This window comes from Staurois parvus, unplaced genomic scaffold (assembly GCF_062004578.1).
Source record: "Staurois parvus isolate SC_StPar_1 unplaced genomic scaffold, SC_StPar_1.0 ptg000645l, whole genome shotgun sequence".
Classification (NCBI taxonomy): Eukaryota; Metazoa; Chordata; class Amphibia; order Anura; family Ranidae; genus Staurois; species Staurois parvus.
This window is the reverse complement of record NW_028318441.1, coordinates 751311-770893: the sequence shown is the minus strand read 5'-3', so window position 1 is coordinate 770893 and position 19583 is coordinate 751311. Positions and strand designations below refer to the sequence as shown.

The 19583-nt window shown below is 46.9% G+C and overlaps 1 protein-coding gene across 3 annotated transcripts in view; it reads left to right on the top strand.

Moving 5' to 3' along the window:
• The first annotated feature begins 3782 nt into the window (after positions 1-3782).
• LOC149448989 (uncharacterized) overlaps positions 3783-19583 on the top strand; it is a 291234-nt gene continuing 275433 nt past the window's right edge. The window contains exons 1-2 of one of the 3 annotated variants that reach the window (XM_089693975.1): positions 3802-3916; positions 19480-19576. In XM_089693975.1, coding sequence (XP_089550101.1) covers positions 19502-19576 — 75 coding nt within the window. In that variant the 5' untranslated portion in view covers positions 3802-3916; positions 19480-19501. Of the gene's footprint in view, positions 3917-19479; positions 19577-19583 lie in introns of all 3 variants that reach the window. The other 2 variants (XM_089693976.1, XM_089693977.1) reach the window with 2 other exon arrangements.

Here is a 19583-nt window from a genome sequence, read left to right as displayed (position 1 = left end):
ACCGTTCATCGAACGACAGGAGAAGAGTATAGCTGCTATTTGTGCTCTGGCTACCGATGACTCAGAAATGCTTCTTCTGCTGGGGCTGCCGGGGGACAGACAGTCCCAGCTGAGTGTAGCAGATGTAGATATCAGCACACGGCTGCCTCCCCATGCCCAGGAACAGGCCTGCCAACTGCTCCAAGAGCACCGAGGGGTGTTCTTGTCCCTGCCCAGGCACACCACCACAACTGCCTACCGGGTAAACATGCAGGGTCAGGCCCCCCTGAAGCAGGCAGCCTACCGAGTGCCCATGTCTGTCAGAGAAGGGATGAGGAGGGAGATTAAGGTAATGTTGGATTTAGGTGTGATAGAACCCTCTGACAGTCCCTGGGCCTCCCCGGTGGTCCTGGTACCCAAGAAGGACAGAACTGTCCAGTTCTGTGTGGACTACCAGAGGCTCAATGACTGGACCATGACCGAGGCATACCCCATGCCCCGCATAGACGAGCTGCTGGACCGGATGGCCAGAGGTAATTTCCTTACTACCATCGATCTCTGTAAGGGGTACTGGCAGATTCCGCTGGATGCGGACGCGGTACCAAAGTTGGTATTCATCATCCCGTTTGGCTTGCACCAGTTTGGGATGAAGAACAAACCCTGGCTACCTTTCAGAGAATGGTATATAAAATGCTGGATGGGCTGCAGGACTTCTCCTGTGCCTATCTAAACGATATAGCTATCTACAGTGATAGTTGGGAGGATCACTTCCGACACCTCAGGGAAATGCTTGATCTCATCGGGCAAGCAGGGCTGACCATCTGACCTGAAAAATGCCATGATGGTGTCAAGGAAGGCCTGCCCATAGTGCAGGTGAAGTTATACGGCGCACAAATATGCGCATGCGCAGAGTCCTTACAAGCCAAACAGATGTGCAGGTACTTGGACATCGGCGCGCCTGTCACTAATGCTGGCGCCAAAAGGGCTATTTAAACTGGCTGCAGTATTTGTCCCATTGCCGTATGGTCTTTTCCCTGCTCGTGTTCCGATTCCTGTGATTGTCTTCTGATACCGAACCAGCCTGTTCCTGATCTCCACTTGATTGCTTCCTGCCCTGACCTCTGGCTTGTCTTTGATTATTCTTCTGTCTCCGCTCCTGTCTGATTGATCTTCTGTTGCTGACCTGGTCTGTGACCTGACTACTCTTCCTCCTGCCGCTGTAAGCCTGACCGATACCGAACCCAGCTCATCTGACCCTGCATCCTCAGCACACTGTGCTCGAGTATCCATCCATCCCGCACGGCTACATCAGAACACTGATCCTTGCCTACAACTCATCAGCTCACCTGCTATTACCGGAATGATTACAGGCACTCATACCCCACCGTGCCCCTGCGACCGCTGTCTCACCATCAGCAGTCCTTTAGCCGGAGTTGTACGGGAAACCTTCCTCTTCATGGCAGGCTCACTATCCAGGTACGTGACAATTGGGGTGTCCAAGGTCCAATATCTAGGACAGGTATAGGTAGGATGTGGGAAGCAGTGACCTGCACTGGCAAAGGTAGCAGTAGTAGCAAATTGGCCCACACCCCGAACCAAGACCCAGGTCCTTGCCTTCCTAGGCACTGAGGGGTACTACCGTAAATTCATCCCCAAATACAGTGCCATTGCTAAACCCTTAACGGATCAGACCCAGAAGAATCTGCCCCAACAGGTTGTGTGGTTCCCAGAGTATGAAACGGCTTTCCAAAAGCTCAAACATGACCTGATCCATGCTCCCGTTTTGGCTGCTCCTGACCCTTCCCAATGGTTTTGTGTTCACACAGATGCCTCCACCTTTGGATTTGCCGCTGTTCTGAGCCAAATCGGGGAAGACGGGAACGACCATCCAGTGGCCTACCTAAGTAGAAAGTTGTTACCCCGGGAGGCAGACTACGCTGCTGAGTCTCCTCTTGCCTTGGTATGGGCCCTCAAGAAATTGCAGCCCTACCTGTACGGACGCTCTTTCACCGTACTCACCGATCACAACCCCCTGATATGGCTAAACCAGGTCTCTGGAGACAATGGTCATCTGCTGCAGTGTCGCTTGCCCCCTCCAGCCCTACAACTTTACCATCCAGTATCGACCGGGGAAGCAAAACACCAATGTGGATGGGATGTCCCGGCAAACTGAGTTGGTGAAGTAACCCTCTGAACCGATCAGCTCCAAGCGGACCCATTTGAAGGTCTTGTCGGGTTTGGCAGGTGTTACGAAACGGGGGAGCCTTGTGAATAACTGTCCCTTTGTGATAACATTTTGCCCTTTCCATTCCAGTTTTATCCCCTTGTTAAGTGGCCTTCCCATTCTACCTTTTTTTTTTTTTAAAACTGTATATGTTTAGCAGCTGTTATGTAGACAGGCATTCTACAGTTTGCTTGGGTATTGGGGACTTGCAACCTTTCACTTATTCAGATTTCATACTATACTGATTACTGCTGTATTGTACTGTAGAGTTTTGGGTGTAGGTGGGGAACCAGGTGCCAGACTGTCTGGTGGGGGTGGAGGGGGCAGGGATTACTGCCAGCATATACTGTATAGGTTGAGTTGTGTTCAATAAAGAGATGCATTCATTCACCCTACACCAAGTTCCGACTTGTGGTTTGAGATATTGGGAAAGGATTGTCTTTGAGCTTTAATACCCGCCTCGGCAGAGCACTGGAAGACTTGCCGGAAAGTGGGACCGTTGGAGATGTAGCATCGCTCCGCAAGAGGAAGCCCAGGCGCAATAGTTCTGCCACAACAGCAGCATGTCCTTGCTGGTAGGCGAGGGACCTGTGTTGTGTACACACAAGTTTCTCCCGTCAGTTCCACACGGCAATCGCCGGTTGCCAGCGGAGAATCTCCATCCGAAACCCAGTGATTGACATCCATAGCCGCCAATGGCGGCGCGCGCCCCCTACCCAAAAATGCAAATCACGTATGTATACATGTGATTTTGCGCTGCCCTGCCACCCTGTTGCAGTAGTTCTACTATGGGGCAGTGGTAAAGCGGTTAATTAAATTTCTTCATTTTCCAAAAAATTGTGACAAAAATATACAACTTAAAAAAAAAACAGTTCTGCCTCTTACTAAATGCGTCAGACTGTCTACTTTCCAAAACAGGGTCATTTCGGGCAAATTTGTACTGTCCTGGCATTTTAGGGCCTCCTGAAATGAGTCAGTACATCAGAATTAATAATTTTTAAAATATATAAACCTTCGTTTGTAGACATGATAACTTTCACACAAACCATTTGGATTTTTCCAACCAAAGACAGGTATCAGAATACATTTTGGCCTAAATTTATGACAAAGTTTGATTTCATTTGATACGTTTTAGAAGTAGAAAATCTTTTTTTTTTTTTTTTATTTACATTGCAAAACTCCCCCCCCCCAAAAAAAAACCCAGTGGTGATCAAATACCACCAAACGCTCCATTTGTGTGAAAAATGCAAAAATTTCACTTACTTCGCGTACAATATTGCATGAATGCACAATTGCCATTTAAAATGGCGCAGTGCTGAAAAGCAAAAAAATGCCTCGGTTATGTAGGGAGTAAAATCTTCTGCAGCTCTAGTGGTTATACTACAACCCACATTGCAGATAACTCAGCATCCCGCGTGCCATCACTCTTTATAATACCAACCCGACACTGCACTTTCATTTCCTCCCATCCTTCCGTTCCGCTTATCTGCCTCCCACCATCCCTGACAACCTAACCCCCCAGCAGCAGGCTTCTTGTATTTTTCTTAATGTTTCACAGGAACTCTGGCTTCTCAATACATCGCTCTCTTTCTCCTCCCTTTGCTAACGTCACTTCCGGATCCTCGGAGCGATTGTTGACTACAGCATACTTAGATTTGGGTATATTAAATCTGTTCTGTGTATATCCGCGGCGATATCTGGCTATATAAAGAGGTGAGATGACACTAAAATTAGTTGTTATCATGTAGGTGGTTGCGATTTCTTGGTGGTATGATCCCTATCCCACCATGTGTTTGATATACCGTTTAGGCATGGAGCTTTTATTTTTAAAAGCGTGTGGTCATTGAACAGTGATGAAAGTGGCTTTATTGGTGAATGCAATCCCACTGTATCATAACATGCTCAGAGTCAACACTGAACGTGTGAAGTGTCACCTGTTCTCTATTCTCTGGCTGAGGAACTGCTCACGTTACATGGTATTTCTGGCTGTTCACTGCTCTGTATAGTACTCTAGTATTTGTTGTAGTATGTATTGATCTATCTGTGTCAGTGTATTTAAATCAATTTTGATTCTTGTCACTTTTTTTGTCATGACTTCCCGACTGCCCTGTAGGAGATAAACTGCTACAGGGCGACACTGGTGTACAAAATCATGTATGTATACGTGATTTTGTATTTCCGGGTAGGGGCACGTGTGCGCCCTACCTGCGCTTCGGCTGTCAATCCCTGGGTCCCGGCCAGTGATTACTTGCCAGCGCCCAATGATTGCCAAACAAAAACAAAACCGTTCTCCTCGCTGTCAGCTCATGAACACTGCTTTGCATGGCTGACAGTTAACCCGTTGATTGCCCCTCATGTTAACCCCTTTCTGGCCAGTGCCATTAGTACAGCGTCAGTACTTTTTTTTTTTTTTCTTTTTATCGCTCATCACTGTATTGGTGTCACTGGGGATGTCAGACACCAAGTCAGTTCCCCAGTGTCAGAATGCCTGCTGCAGTACTGCTGTAAGTCGCTGATTGCCGCCATTACTAGTAAAAATAAAATTAAAATTCCAGTATTATTCTGCCATTTGTAAATTCCAGGGCCGTCTTTGTTGTGGGGCACAAAGCAGCTGCTCCTTGAGCCCACGCTGCCCTCCAGGGTTTTTTCTTTTTTTCAGCCTTAATTTCCGCCACCTCCGGCACTGCTCACTTCTGTCACTCACTTGTAAATATAGAAGCACTGCTTCTGCATTTACAAGTGACAACGCTCCTCTCCCGGCAGCTGCTCAGAACCCTCCCTGCTCTACACATTGATCTCCATAGGAGAGCAGAGGAGGAAGGAGGGGGCGGAGAATCCACGCAAACAAAAGCTCCTCCTCTACGGCAGTCTGCACGGACATGCTGTAAGTATTCCTCTGCAGCCTTATTGTGAAAATGTGGTTTGTGTGTTTTTGGTGGGTGAGTTCTGAAATGAGTACACCCCTCAACCCTGTACTCCGTCCACAGCTCACCCTTCAAGCCTGTATTCCATATACAGTGTAACCCTGCACTCCGTCCACAGCGCACCCCTCAACCCTGCACTCTGCGCACCACTGAATTCTGTATTCCATACACAGTGTAACCCTGCGCTCCGTACATGGCGCACCCCTCAACCCTGCACTCCGTACATGGCGCACCCCTCAACCCTGCACTCCGTACATGGCGCACCCCTCAACCCTGCACTCCGTACATGGCGCACCCCTCAACCCTGCACTCCGTACACGGCGCACCCCTCAACCCTGCACTCCGTACACGGCGCACCCCTCAACCCTGCACTCCGTACACGGCGCACCCCTCAACCCTGCACTCCGTACACGGCGCACCCCTCAACCCTGCACTCCGTACACGGCGCACCCCTCAACCCTGCACTCCGTACACGGCGCACCCCTCAACCCTGCACTCCGTACACGGCGCACCCCTCAACCCTGCACTCCGTACACGGCGCACCCCTCAACCCTGCACTCCGTACACGGCGCACCCCTCAACACTGCACTCCGTACACGGCTCACCCCTCAACACTGCACTCCGTACACGGCTCACCCCTCAACACTGCACTCCGTACACGGCTCACCCCTCAACACTGCACTCCGTACACGGCTCACCCCTCAACACTGCACTCCGTACACGGCTCACCCCTCAACACTGCACTCCGTACACGGCGCACCCCTCAACCCTGCACTCCGTACACGGCGCACCCCTCAACCCTGCACTCCGTACACGGCGCACCCCTCAACCCTGCACTCCGTACACGGCGCACCCCTCAACCCTGCACTCCGTACACGGCGCACCCCTCAACCCTGCACTCCGTACACGGCGCACCCCTCAACCCTGCACTCCGTACACGGCGCACCCCTCAACCCTGCACTCCGTACACGGCGCACCCCTCAACCCTGCACTCCGTACACGGCGCACCCCTCAACCCTGCACTCCGTACACGGCGCACCCCTCAACCCTGCACTCCGTACACGGCGCACCCCTCAACCCTGCACTCCGTACACGGCGCACCCTTCAACCCTGCACTCCGTACACGGCGCACCCTTCAACCCTGCACTCCGTACACGGCCCACCCTTCAACCCTGCACTCCGTACACAGAGCAACCTTGAACCCTGCACTCCGTACATAGCGCACCCCTCAACCCTGCACTTCGTACATAGCGCACCCCTCAACCAGGCACTCTGTACATAGTGCACCCCTCAACCCTGCACTCCATACACCGTGTAATCCTGCACTCCGTAGACAGCGCACCCCTCAATCCTGCACTCCGTAGACAACGCACCCCTCAATTATGTACAGCACACCCTCAACCCTACATTCCATACACCGTGTAACCCTGAACTCCGTACACAGTAAACCCCTCAACCCTGCACTCCATACATAGCGCACCCCTCAACCATGCACTCCGTACATAGCGCATCCATCAACCATGCACTTCATACACAGTGTAACCTTGCACTCCGTACACAGCGCACCCATCAACCCTGCACTCCGTACACAGCGCACCCCTCAACCCTGCACTCCGTACACAGCGCACCCCTCAACCCTGCACTCCGTACACAGCGCACCCCTCAACCCTGCACTCCGTACACAGCGCACCCCTCAACCCTGCACTCCGTACACAGCGCACCCCTCAACCCTGCACTCCGTGCACAGCGCACCCCTCAACCCTGCACTCCGTGCACAGCGCACCCCTCAGCCCTGCACTCCGTACACAGATCACCCCTCAGCCCTGCACTCCGTACACAGATCACCCCTCAACCCTGCACTCCGTGCACAGCACACCCCTCAACCCTGCACTCCGTGCACAGCACACCCCTCAATTCTGCACTCCGTACATAGCGCAGCCCTCAATCCTGCACTCCATACACAGCACAACCCTGAACTCCATACAGCGCAACCCTGAACTCCATACACAGCACACCCCTCAACCCTGCAATCTGTACGTAGTGCCCCCTTCAACCCTGCACTCTTTATGTACCTTGGCAGCCCATCCTTGGAGATGCTATTCACATTGGGCTCTTTTTCTATCTGCACTATGTCAGTCTTCATAGTGGTGTGTTCTCTGCTATGCTGTTTGCTAATAACAAGTTCTAGAATTTTCTGTCTGTTGGTGGGTCTTGTCCCCTCCGCAGTCTGTGGTGTGCAGGAAAGGAGGATATTGTGTGCTGTAACTACTAGCAACCAATCAGTGAGCTGTAATGATGTGCAGTAACCTCTAGCAACCAATCAGTGAACAGTAATGATCTGTTGTAATCTATAGCAACCAATTAGTGAGCGATAATAATGTTCAGTAACCTCTAGCAACCAATCAGTGAATAGTAACGAAGGGCAGTAACTTCTAAGAACCAATGGGTGAGCAGAAAGGATGTGCAGTAACCTCTAGCAATTAATCAGTGGGCAGTAATGATGTGTAGTAACCTCTAACAACCAATCAGCAAGCAGAAATGATATGTTGTAAGCTCTAGCAACTGATGAGTGAGCCGTAACGCATGCTGTAATCTCTAGGAGCCAGTCAATGAGCAGTAATGATATGCTGTAATCTCTGGCAACCAATCACTTCCTGAGCTGCAGTAAAGTGATTTTGAGTCTAGCTGCTATTTATTGTATGTCTCAGAGTGGGGGGGTGGTGGCTAGAGGGGCCCAAAAAATGTTTGCCCAGGGTCCAATCAGTATAAAAGATGGCCCTGGTAAACGCTATAACTTTCACGTAAGCTGATTAATTTACACATAATAGGATTTTTTTGAGCAAAGACGTTTAGCAGAATACATTTTGGCCTAAATTCATGACGAAATTTGAATCTTTTAAATTTAATGTTTAATAGCAAAAAGTCAAGTGTGTGTGTGTTTCCTCAAAAACTGTTATATCCCTCTTGCTAGACCGTGTAAAATAAGGAAAAGTGAGCGCACTCCAGTGAGCGGCAAATGCACAAAAAAGGAACTACAAGCCCTTCCAACCAAAATAGAAACAATATGAGTGCAGCGCTACAGATAATATCCAAGTGACAATTAAAATATATACGATCGTCAAATATAAGAATATTGAAGATGATAAACAGTTCAGTGATGGGGGACTCGCAGGGAGTATAGGTGTAATCCAATCCCAGGAATAGATAAATTGCCTGCTTACCAGAAGCGCAATTATAATGCGCATGTACAGGTTTCATGTAGCCGGGGTCCCATGTAGGCGCTGCTTTATAGTACCCAGATGGTCCGTTGGTGGTAAGACGATGCTGGCCTGGTCGGATCACACTGCTCCTTGGATCCACACAGAGAACCTAAAAATGCTGGGGCTGAGGTATGGGAACTCAGTGCCAGGTGTAAGGAGTAAAAATACTCATAGTGTAGTATGTTTTAAAAATATTTATTAAATCCAATACGTAAAACCATAGAAGTTACAAAACGCATGCCTGTAGCCAGTATAAGCAGCTTGAAAAAGAGATTCTATACACTGACCAGTGAAAACCATGGGTGGGCCGCCGGACCTCCTGACCCGGCGGCATAACGTCAAGGCGTGCGAAGGCTCCTCCTAGACGCGTTTCGTGTCAATACACGTCTACTGTAGGGGCATCACCCCTACAGTAGACGTGTATTGACACGAAACGCGTATCCTTCGAGTGTAGGATGCATGTCACCATTGGCGTGACATGATTGCACTGTTGTATATACTTCTTGTGTCTCTTTCTCCTTTTTCTTTCTTTGTTTTTTTCTCCTCTTTGTTTTTTTTGTTCTTGTTTTATGCAGGGTTCCGGGACGCCACGGTCCGATTGCCGGTGGGAGTGGAAATTGTTGGCTGCTTTATGTTTTTTTTGTTGAGCGTGCTATGCTGCTGCCGCCATGGCCTCGCCCCTTTTGAAAATACACTCGCAAAATATTCAAGGCTTCAATTCACCTCAGAAGCGGGCTAAAGTTTTTCATCACCTCAAATCACAACAAATTGACGTGGTATGTTTGCAAGAGACCAGGTTTTCTCAGTCCTCCGCTCCGCGTTATCTTTCACCTCACTATCCCACCTTTTACACGGCCTCGGCTCCAGAGAAGTGTCGGGGTGTACTGATAGCTTTCAAACGCAATCTCCCTTTTGTCTGTGGTAGGAATATAGCGGACCCCACGGGTAGATATTTGCTTCTGCAAGGCACCCTTAGGGACCAGGAGGTTACTTTTGTCTCTTACTACGCGCCTAATCATTTTCAGCATAAATTCTTTTTGCATCTTTGCACCATTGTTTCCCGACACTCCAAGGGTCTTCTTGTTTTGGGAGATTCAAATGTTACCTTGGATTCTACATTGGATAGGCGTTACGCACGGGGGGCGGTCCATTCTCATGACTTAGTGCTGGAGGAACGTATGCGCTCTCTCTTGCGGACAGCAGGGCTGGGGGACGTCTGGAGGGAACTTCACCCAATCGAGCGCGACTTTACATTCTATTCCAGTCCTCATGACAGTTTCTGTAGAATTGACCATATATTCATGCATGTTCAGCAGCTTCCCTTGGTTCGGCGGATAACTATTCCCTCCTCACCCTGGTCGGACCATGATCCCTTGGTACTCCTCCTGGCCCTTTTTGGGTCAGAACGGCGCCCTTTTCATTGGCGCATCAATGACTCTTTATTGACCACTCAGACTACCTGTCAACAAATGGAATTTTTCTTACGAACATATTTTGCGGAAAACTCAGGGTTGGTCTCTTCGGCTGTGCCTCTATGGGAGGCGCATAAGGCCACGGTGCGGGGTCATGTTATGCAGCTGGCGGCGGTACGGAAACGGGAGCGTGAGCACTGACTTTTGGAGCTTCATTCTCTTCTGGCCTCTGCAGATGCGCGTTGGAAGTCATCTCCATCCGCTGCCAATAAACGCGCTCGGGACGCTCTGGCGGCAGAGTTGGATCTACTTGCCTCTTCGGAGGCGGAACGGGCCCTGCGTTGGACCAAACACAAATTTTATTCCTGTGCAAATAAGCCGGGGCCGATGCTGGCCAGGAAGCTCAATTCTGTGGGGAAACCCCACAAACCGATTTGACTGCGACTTCCTACAGGTGGTTGTACTTCTAATCCCCAGCAGATTGTTTCCCGTTTCTCGGACTTCCTTTCGCGCCTCTACGCTAAACCAGATCTCTTCCCCGTGGCTCAAACAGAGGTATTCTTTCAAGATCTCCGACTTCCTGGGTTATCCGAGGCAGCACAGGTGGCCCTCAACGCTGGTGTCACCATACCGGAAGTGCTCCAAGCTATCAAATTTTTACGGTCTACCGCGGCCCCAGGTCCCGACGGCTTTTCCGGTCTAGATTATAAGAAATTTTCAACCCTGTTGGCGCCCTTTTTGGCTGACTATTTTAATGAGCTACGACAGGGCTCCTTGCCCTCTCCAGACGCGCTTAGAGCGCATATTGCCATAATTCCTAAGATGACCGATGATGTAAAGGAACCTCACGCCTTCCGACCCATTTCTCTTCTTAATGAAGACCTGAAGATACTGGGCAAGATCCTTAGTTTTCGCATCAACAAATATTTGCGGAGCCTGGTCCACAGGGACCAGGTAGGGTTCGTCCCTGGGAGGCAGGCGGGTGATAATGTTCGTAAGGTGGTCCATCTTATACATTTTCTGCAACAGCGGAGAATCTCGGGATTTTTACTGTCTTTAGACATAAATAAAGCCTTTGATTCCCTGTCCTGGGAATATCTACGGTTTGTGCTATCTCGTTGGGGTTTTGGGGATTCTGTTCTTTCCTGGATTCAGGCCTTGTATTCTTCCCTTCGGCCTCCATTAAATACGCTGGGTATTTTTCAGATCCTTTTCCTATTGGGCGAGGGACGAGACAGGGTTGCCCCCTGTCCCCAGCGCTCTTTGTCCTGGCGCTTTAGCGCTTCGGACTGATTGCAATGTATCGGGGGTTCCTTACACGGGACAAGAATTCAAGCTGAACCTTTTTGCGGACGATGCCCTCCTCACTCTTACCAACCCCCTGACGACGCTTCCTAATTTGCAACAGGTTCTTGAGAGCTTCTCCTTGATTTCAGGTCTCCGTATCAACTTGGATAAGACTGTCGCCCTCAATATTACTTTGGCTTCAGATTTGGTTTCGCGCCTACAATCCCACTTCCCTTACAAATGGGCTTCCTCTTCTCTTGAATACTTAGGCATTCGCTTGACCCCCATTTATGACTCCTTGTTTGCTGCGAATTATTATCCATTGCTTAGCTTTCTATCCTCTCTTATGCATTCTTGGCAATTTCCGCACCTGTCTTGGATAGGACGGGTTAATTCGGTGAAAATTACCATCTTGCCGAAATTGTTGTATTATTTTCGCACCCTCCCAGTGCGGGTTCCCCCTCATTTTCTTTGCTTCAGGTGAAGTTTATGCGTTTTAGCTGGGCCAATAAGCACCCCAGAGTATCCAGAAATATGCTTTTTGCTCACAGACTCCAGGGTGGTCCTGGGGTGCCCAATGTAACCAAGTATTATCAGGCGAGCCAGATTGCCCCGCTGTCTATGTTGCATGCCTCTTCCGATGTCCCCCTTTGGGTCCTGTTGGAACTACCTAATTGTGCCCCTATCGCAACGTCGACGCTTCTATGGCTTCCCCCTGCCCTGCGCCCTATGGCACTGAGTCCGATGTTACTTCATGGCTTACAAGTCTGGGACTCGGTACGTCACTCTGGTGGCCTGATGTCACCTTTTTTGCCTTTGCTCCCAATTATTAACAACCCTCTTTTCCCACCGGGTTTGGATCATCCGGGGGCGTTTTCTTGGTGGGTGACTAATGGTTTTTCGCAGGTGCGACACTTCTTGATTTCTCGGTCCTTTCCCACCTGGAACTCTTCAGGAATCGCAGAATGTCCCCCCGGCGGAATTCTTTCGATACCTTCAATTGCGATACTGGCTGCTTTTGTTGTGGAGCACTTCTGCTTTCCCGTACCAGAAATCTGCCTTTGAACAGCTTTGCCAACAGCGTCCGGGCGCTCCGGGCCTTATATCCCTTCTTTATGCAGCTCTGAACAGACGCTTGTCGCATACTTCTCTTTCATATGTTGTTCAGTGGGAGCGTGATCTGGGAGTGGCTGTGGATCCGGAGGACTGGAATAAGGCTTGGTCATTCATAGCTAAATGGTCATTTAGTACGACCACACTGGAGGCAGCCTATAAGGTATTGTTTCGGTGGTATTGGGTTCCAGCTCGGTTGGCCCGGGCTAACCCTGCCTGTAGTGATCAATGTTTTCGGGGTTGTGGCCATTGTGGAGATGTCTTGCACATCTGGTGGTCACGCCCGAGACTGTTTCGTTTTTGGTCTCGTGTGTTTGGCCTCCTTTTCACCTTGTTCCATCTCTCCATACGCCGGGATGCCCGGTATGTCTTGCTTCATTGCCCCATACCGGGCCTCTTGGCTCACCAGCAGAAGTTGGCTTCTTATTTGTTTTTATCAGCCACTAGAACAATTGCCCAGGCCTGGAAGAGTCCGTTTGTCCCTTTTCAGGGAGTGTGGGATCGTATGACTACTATGATGCTCAACGAGCAGATGTCGAGTATCTGCAACGACTCCCACCGTAAATTTTTTAAAATATGGGAGCCGTGGTTGCAATATGCCTTTCCCACACCCCCCCCGGCTAGCCTGGGGATGTAATGGTGTTCGATACTGGCGCTCTTGGACCCCTGCTTTTTTTTTTTTTTTTTCCCCCCCTTTCTCTCTTTCTCTGTTTTTGGTGTGACTGGACAGCTGCCTTTAGTTGTTAGTCAGTTGCATTAATGTTTTGTACCTTATGTGCCATTGATAGCCCCTGCGTGGGCGTGCCCTGTTGGCGTTAGAGCACTGTTTTCCTTTTTATTTTGCATTTTTTTCTGTGCAATTGATAGCCCCTGTGTGGGCGAGTTTTATTGCCTCTGTTTTATAATGTTTAAAAATTTAATAAAAACTATTGGAATATAAAAACCCATAATATAAAAAAAATACCAAAAATTAAACAAATTTTGATAAATTTGAAGACAATTTTGCATTTTGTGGCAAATCATGACGTCTAGGAGTTTTTTCAATATTTTATTTGTTTTCAGCACACCAATATACATGGAAATTAGATGAAAATAATCAAACAGTTTTTTAGTCGCAGACCTGTGTAATTGAATTTGCATTTTTTTTTCAAATGTCTATATATTTTTTTTTTTTTTTTATAACATTTTTTCTTTTTTTACCATTTTATTTTTCAGCAAACTGTGACCAAAGCAATACAATGTTACCATAGTAAAATTGAACTACTCTGGGCAAGTGATCAGTATTTTTTTTTTTTTTTTACATATTATGATTGCTATTACGAATGTATTTAATTTATATTTGCCATCTTTGTTACTGATTGAAACTGATTAATTCAGTCTTTTGTTGTGATTAGCTGTGATTGGGCAAAGTTGATCACATGATACAGATGGGCTGTGATTGGCGCTGTCTGTATCATGTGACTGCCTTGACCAGTCACAGCTAACAGCATAATTGTATACAATGGATGGCATGACAGGAAGCCATCCATTGTATACAATGGACGTGATGTCACAGCGTGATTGGTCACATGACACTGGCAACGGGCTGGTGTAGTGATATGTCATTGGCTGTTGACACAGCCAGTGACAGATCGCGCCGCTGAGCGGTTTGTTTTGACAGGATGTCATATGACGCCCAGTCACAACTGCGAGTTTCTCACCCAGCCCTCAATCTGCTATAGGCCGGGCGGGAAAGTGTTAAACTTTACATATTAACTATGTTTATCATTCTCTGGATATTCTCCGGATTTCTCCATTTGTAAATACATTTTACATTTTCAATACAATTACACATACAGTTAGGTCCATATATATTTGGACATACGTTTGGCTCTGTATGCCACCAGAATAAAGTTAAACATAACAATCCAAATCAATTTGAAGTGCAGACTTTCAGCTTTAATTCCAGGGGTTGAACATTATTATCAAGTACACATTTTAGGAACCGCAACCATTTTTATACACAGTCCCCCCATTTTCAGGGGCTCAAATGTAATTGGACAAATGAATATAATCCTAAATAAAATGTTCATTTTTAATATTTTGTTGGGAATCCTTTACTGGCAATGACTACCTGAAGTCTGGAACCCATGAACATTACCAAAGACGGGGCCGCCTCCTTTCTGATGCTTTGCCAGGCTCTAACTGCAGCTTTCTACAGTTGTTCTTTGTTTGTGGGTCTTTCTGCCTTTAGTTTTGCCTTCAGCAAGTGAAATGCATGCTCATTTGGGTTGAGATCAGGGGATTGACTTGGCCATTGCCGAATATTCCACTTCTTTTCCTTCAAAAGCTCCTGGGTTGCTTTTGCAGTGTTTTTGGATCATTGTCAATGTGTACTGTGAAGCGCTGTCCAATCAACTTTGCTGCATTTGGCTGAATCTGGGCTGACAATATATCTCTAAACACTGGAGAATTCATCCGGCTGCTTCTGCCTTCTGTCACATCATCAGTAAACACCAATGAGCCAGTGCCACTGGAAGCCATGTTTTACAGATGACGTGTGCTTTGGATCATGAGCTGTTCCAAACCTTCTCCACACTTTTTTTTTTCTTCCTGTCATTCTGGTACAGATTAACTACTGAAATCCTGAGGATTTACCCGCCTTCCTGACCAGGCCATGTTTTGCGTTACGGCACTGCGTTACTTTAACTGACAATTGCGTGGTCATGCAACGCTGCACCCAAATTAAATTTATGTTCTTTTTTCCCCACTAATTAAGCTTTCTTTTCGGTGGTAATTGATCGTCTGTGTGGTTTTTTTCTTATTTTTTGTGCTATAAGAAAAATAAAGATTGACAATTTTGAGGAAAAAAAAACAATATTTTTGACTTTTTGCTATTAAACATGTCCAGTTAAAAAAAATTTAAAAAATCTAATTTCGTCATAAATTTACACCAAAATGTATTCTGCTACATGTCTTTGCTAAAAAAAAGATCCCAATACGTGTAAATTAATTGGTTTACATGAAAGTTATAGCATTTACAAAAAAGCATTTTTATGTTTACTAGTAATGGCGGCAGACATTCTGACACTGGAGGGAACTGACTTGGTGCCACTAACATCCCCAGTGACACCAGTGCTAAAAACAAAAAAAAGCACTGGGCAGGAAGGGGTTAACATGAGGGGCAATCAAAGGATTAACTGGGAATGTTTTACTAGGGGGCGGTGTCTGTGTGCTTCACTGTAATCACACTGCTTTGGATGGTTGTGAATCTTCCAAAATCACCGGGCGCCAGTGAATAATTACTGGCCAGGACCCTGTGATTAACAGCCACGCTCGCGTTTGGCGGCGCAAGTAGGGCGCACGCGCCCCCTACCCGGAGATACAAAATCATGTATATATACACGTGATTCTGCGCACCCGTGCTGCCCTGTAGCAGTATTTTTGCTATAGGGCGGATGGCAAGCCGTTAATCTTGGTTGTATCCGTCCAATTAATGCTTTTCCAGAACTGGTCTGGCTTTTTTAGATGTTTTTGGCAAAGTCTAATCTGGCTTTTCTATTTTTCAGGCTTATGAATGGTTTGCACCGTGTGGCGAACCCTTTGTATTTGCTCTCGTGAAGTCTTCTCTTAATTGACAATGATATGCCCACCTCCTGGAGAGTGTCCTTCACTTGTCTGGATGTTGTGAATGGGTTTTTATTCACCATAGAGAGGATCCTACGATCACCACTTTTGTCCTCTGTGGACATCCATGACGTTTTATGTTGCTGAGCTCACCAGTGCATTCTTTCCTCAGAATGTACCAAACTGTTGGTTTGGCCACTGCTAATGTTGTTGGTATCTCTCTGATGTATTTGTTTATTTTTTTGAAGCCTTGCAATGGCTTGTTTCACTTGCATGAACAGCTCCTTTGAACGCATGATGTAGGTTCACAGCAATAGATTCCAAATGCAAATACCACACTTAGAATCAACTCCAGACTTTTTTTACCTGCTTAATTGATGAAGAAATAATGAAGAAGTAGCCCACACCTGGTCATGAAACTGCTTTTGATTCAATTGTCCAATTACTTTTGGTCCCTTGAAAAAGGAGGGATGGCTACTCTTAAGAGCTGTAATTCCTAAACCCTTCCTCCAGTTTGGATGTACATACCTTCAAACTAAACCTGAGAGTGTGCACTTTCAACCCATATCCATTATATAAATCTATATATAGCTTGAATATGTTTTGGTAAATACCTGAAAAAAATAAAATTGTGCCTGTGTTCAAATATACAGTATCTTACAGAAGTGAGTACACCCCTCACATTTTTGTAAATATTTTATTCTATCTTTTCATGTGACACACTGAACAAATGAAACTTTGCTAAAGTGTAAATTAGTGAGTGTACAGCTTGTATAACAGTATAAATTTGCTGTCCCCTCAAAATAACTCAACACACAGCCATTAATGTCTAAACCGCTGGCTAAAAAAGTGAGTACACCCCTAAGTGAAAATGTCCAAATTGGGCCCAAAGTGTCAATATTTTGTGCAGCCACCATTATTTTCCAGCACTGCCTTAACCCTTTTGGACATTGAGTTCACCAGAGCTTCACAGGTTGCCACTGGAGTCCTCTTCCACTCCTCCATGATGACATCATGGAGCTGGTGGATGTTAGAGACCTTGCGCTCCTCCACATTCCATTTGAGGATGCCCTACAGATGCTCAATAGGGTTTAGGTCTGGAGACATGCTTGGCCAGTCCATCACCTTTACCCTCAGCTTCTTTAGGAAGGCAATGGTTGCCTTGAAGGTGTGTTTGGGGTTGTTATCATGTTGGAATACTGCCCTGCGGCCCAGTCTCCGAAGGGAGGGGATTATACTCTGCTTCAGTATGTCATAGTACATTGTCATAGTACATGTTGGCATTCATGGTTCCCTCAATGAACTGCAGCTCCCCAGTGACAGCAGACCTCCAGCAGCCCCAGACCATGACACTCCCACCACCATGCTTGACTGTAGGCAAGACACACTTGTCTTTGTACTCCTCACCTGGTTTGCTGCCACACACGCTTGACACCATCTGAACCAAATATGTTTCTTAGTCTCTTCAGACCACAGAACATGGTTCCAGTAATCCATGTCCTTAGTCTGCTTGTCTTCAGCAGACTGTTTGCAGGCTTTCTTGTGCATCATTTTTAGAAGAAGCTTCCTTCTGGGATGACAGCCATGCAGACCAATTTTGATACAGTGTGCGGCGTATGGTCTGAGCACTGAGAGGCTGCCCCCCCACCCCTTCAACCTTTGCAGCAATGCTGGCAGTACTCTCATGTCTATTTCCCATAGCAACCTCTGGATATGACGCTGAGCACGTGCACTCAACTGCTTTGGTCGACCATGGCAAGGCCTGTTCTGAGTGGAACCTGTCCTGTTTAAACCACTGTATGGTCTTGGCCACCGTGCTGCAATTCAGTTTCAGGGTCTTGGTAATCTTCTTATAGCCTAGGCCAGTGGTCGGCAAGCCACGGCTCGCGAGCCACATGCGGCTCTTTACACACGCTAATGCGGCTCTTCTGTGTGCCGGGCGCCCGCTCCCCTCCCTCTTCTCGGGCGGCCGCCCCAAAAGTCAGGACCTTTTAATCCGGCCCGCGGATGTGGCTGTCAGGATGTGTGTAGGCGGGGCAGCGTGACGAGCGTGAGGGGAGCTAGGCTCCTCTCACAGTCCGCCCTGAAGACCGGAATGGCGCGGGAACACGGCGAGAGGAACGCGCGGAGCAAAGGTAAGTGAATTGACACAGGGGGGACTTGGGGACTTAATATGGGGAATGAATTACTATGGGGGATGAATTACTATGGGGGATGAATTACTATATGGGGGGATGAATTACTATATGGGGGGATGAATTACTATATGGGGGGATGAATTACTATATGGGGGATGAATTACTATATGGGGGATGAATTACTATATGGGGGATGAATTACTATGGGGGATGAATTACTATAGGGGGATGAATTACTATAGGGGGGATGAATTACTATAGGGGGGATGAATTACTATATGGGGGATGAATTACTATAGGGGGGATGAATTACTATAGGGGGGATGAATTACTATATGGGGGATGAATTACTATATGGGGGATGAATTACTATGGGGGATGAATTACTATAAAAACTTATTGAAACTAAAAACAGTGTACCATCCTATGTATTTTCAGTTTTAAAAATGTGGCTCTCAAATAAATTTCAATCGTGGTTTTGGCGAGATTTGGCTCAGTTGGAAAAAAAAGGTTGCCCACCACTGGCCTAGGCCATCTTTATGTAGAGATTGTAGCAAAGTGTCATATCTTCAGTATTGTCACATAAAAAGATATAATAAAATATTTACAAAAATGTGAGGGGTGTACCAAAGAACACCAAACTTTCCCTTTCAAGCACAAGAGCAGATACTGTATGTTGATCAAACTTTCCTTTTCAAGAGTATGGAAGCCTAGAAACTTTTCAAAGTCTTCCATATCTGGTGATAGACAGCATTCTTAGACATCCGATGATCACATTGCAACTGCAGCACAGCAATTGCAATGCTAGAACTCAAAGAACTGTAGAATACAAATTCCATTTTATCTTCGGTCAATTGCAGTTCACAAGTCATAGATGTGCAGGTACTTGATGATGGAACTTTAGCTTATTTGTAGACTGTTTAGGTACTTGACCATCATAGTAGGTGGAACTTGGAACCTGGACAAACAGTTCTTCTGCTGATAAGTGCCAAAGTCTTTATAGATGGTTGCTGCTGTCAGAAAAGTTTGTCTCTGTCTCCAACATGCTTCTGGTTACCGTCAAGGCAAGTGTTACCAAAACTGTCAGTCCAACATTCCAAAATAAACAGCAATGCCCATATAGCCCATTATAAATTTCTGAATAGTATAATTATAATATTATAATCAATGATCACTAAGTGGTCTGGCCTAACACTATAGGTAAAGCCAGCTTTCTACAGGTTTCTAAACCCAGGACCCTGCATTCATGTCTGGTCTCCCACAGTACACAGAGAATGGAAATGCAATTATTTTAGTAAATATAAACTGCTAAATACCTTTTCTTATTAGCAGTTAGAGCAGTCTTCTGACTTCTATCAGTGTTCAGTAGAGCAATGGTTAAAGCTTGTAGGAGGATGCAGAATCCCTGACCTCTGTGTGGACAGCGCTGATTGGTCCTGTGCTGATCACATGCACTCTCCCAAGAAAAAAAAAAAAACCCTCTAGCAATACACACCAAACTGATATGTGCAGTGTCTCCATGCAATGTCTTATCAGGTGATGAGGGGAGCACTGGAAGATGGGGAGGATCAGAGAAGACAGGATCAAACAGCCTTTTTACACAATGCAGAGGATTAACCCCTTAGGTTCCACAGTAAGTA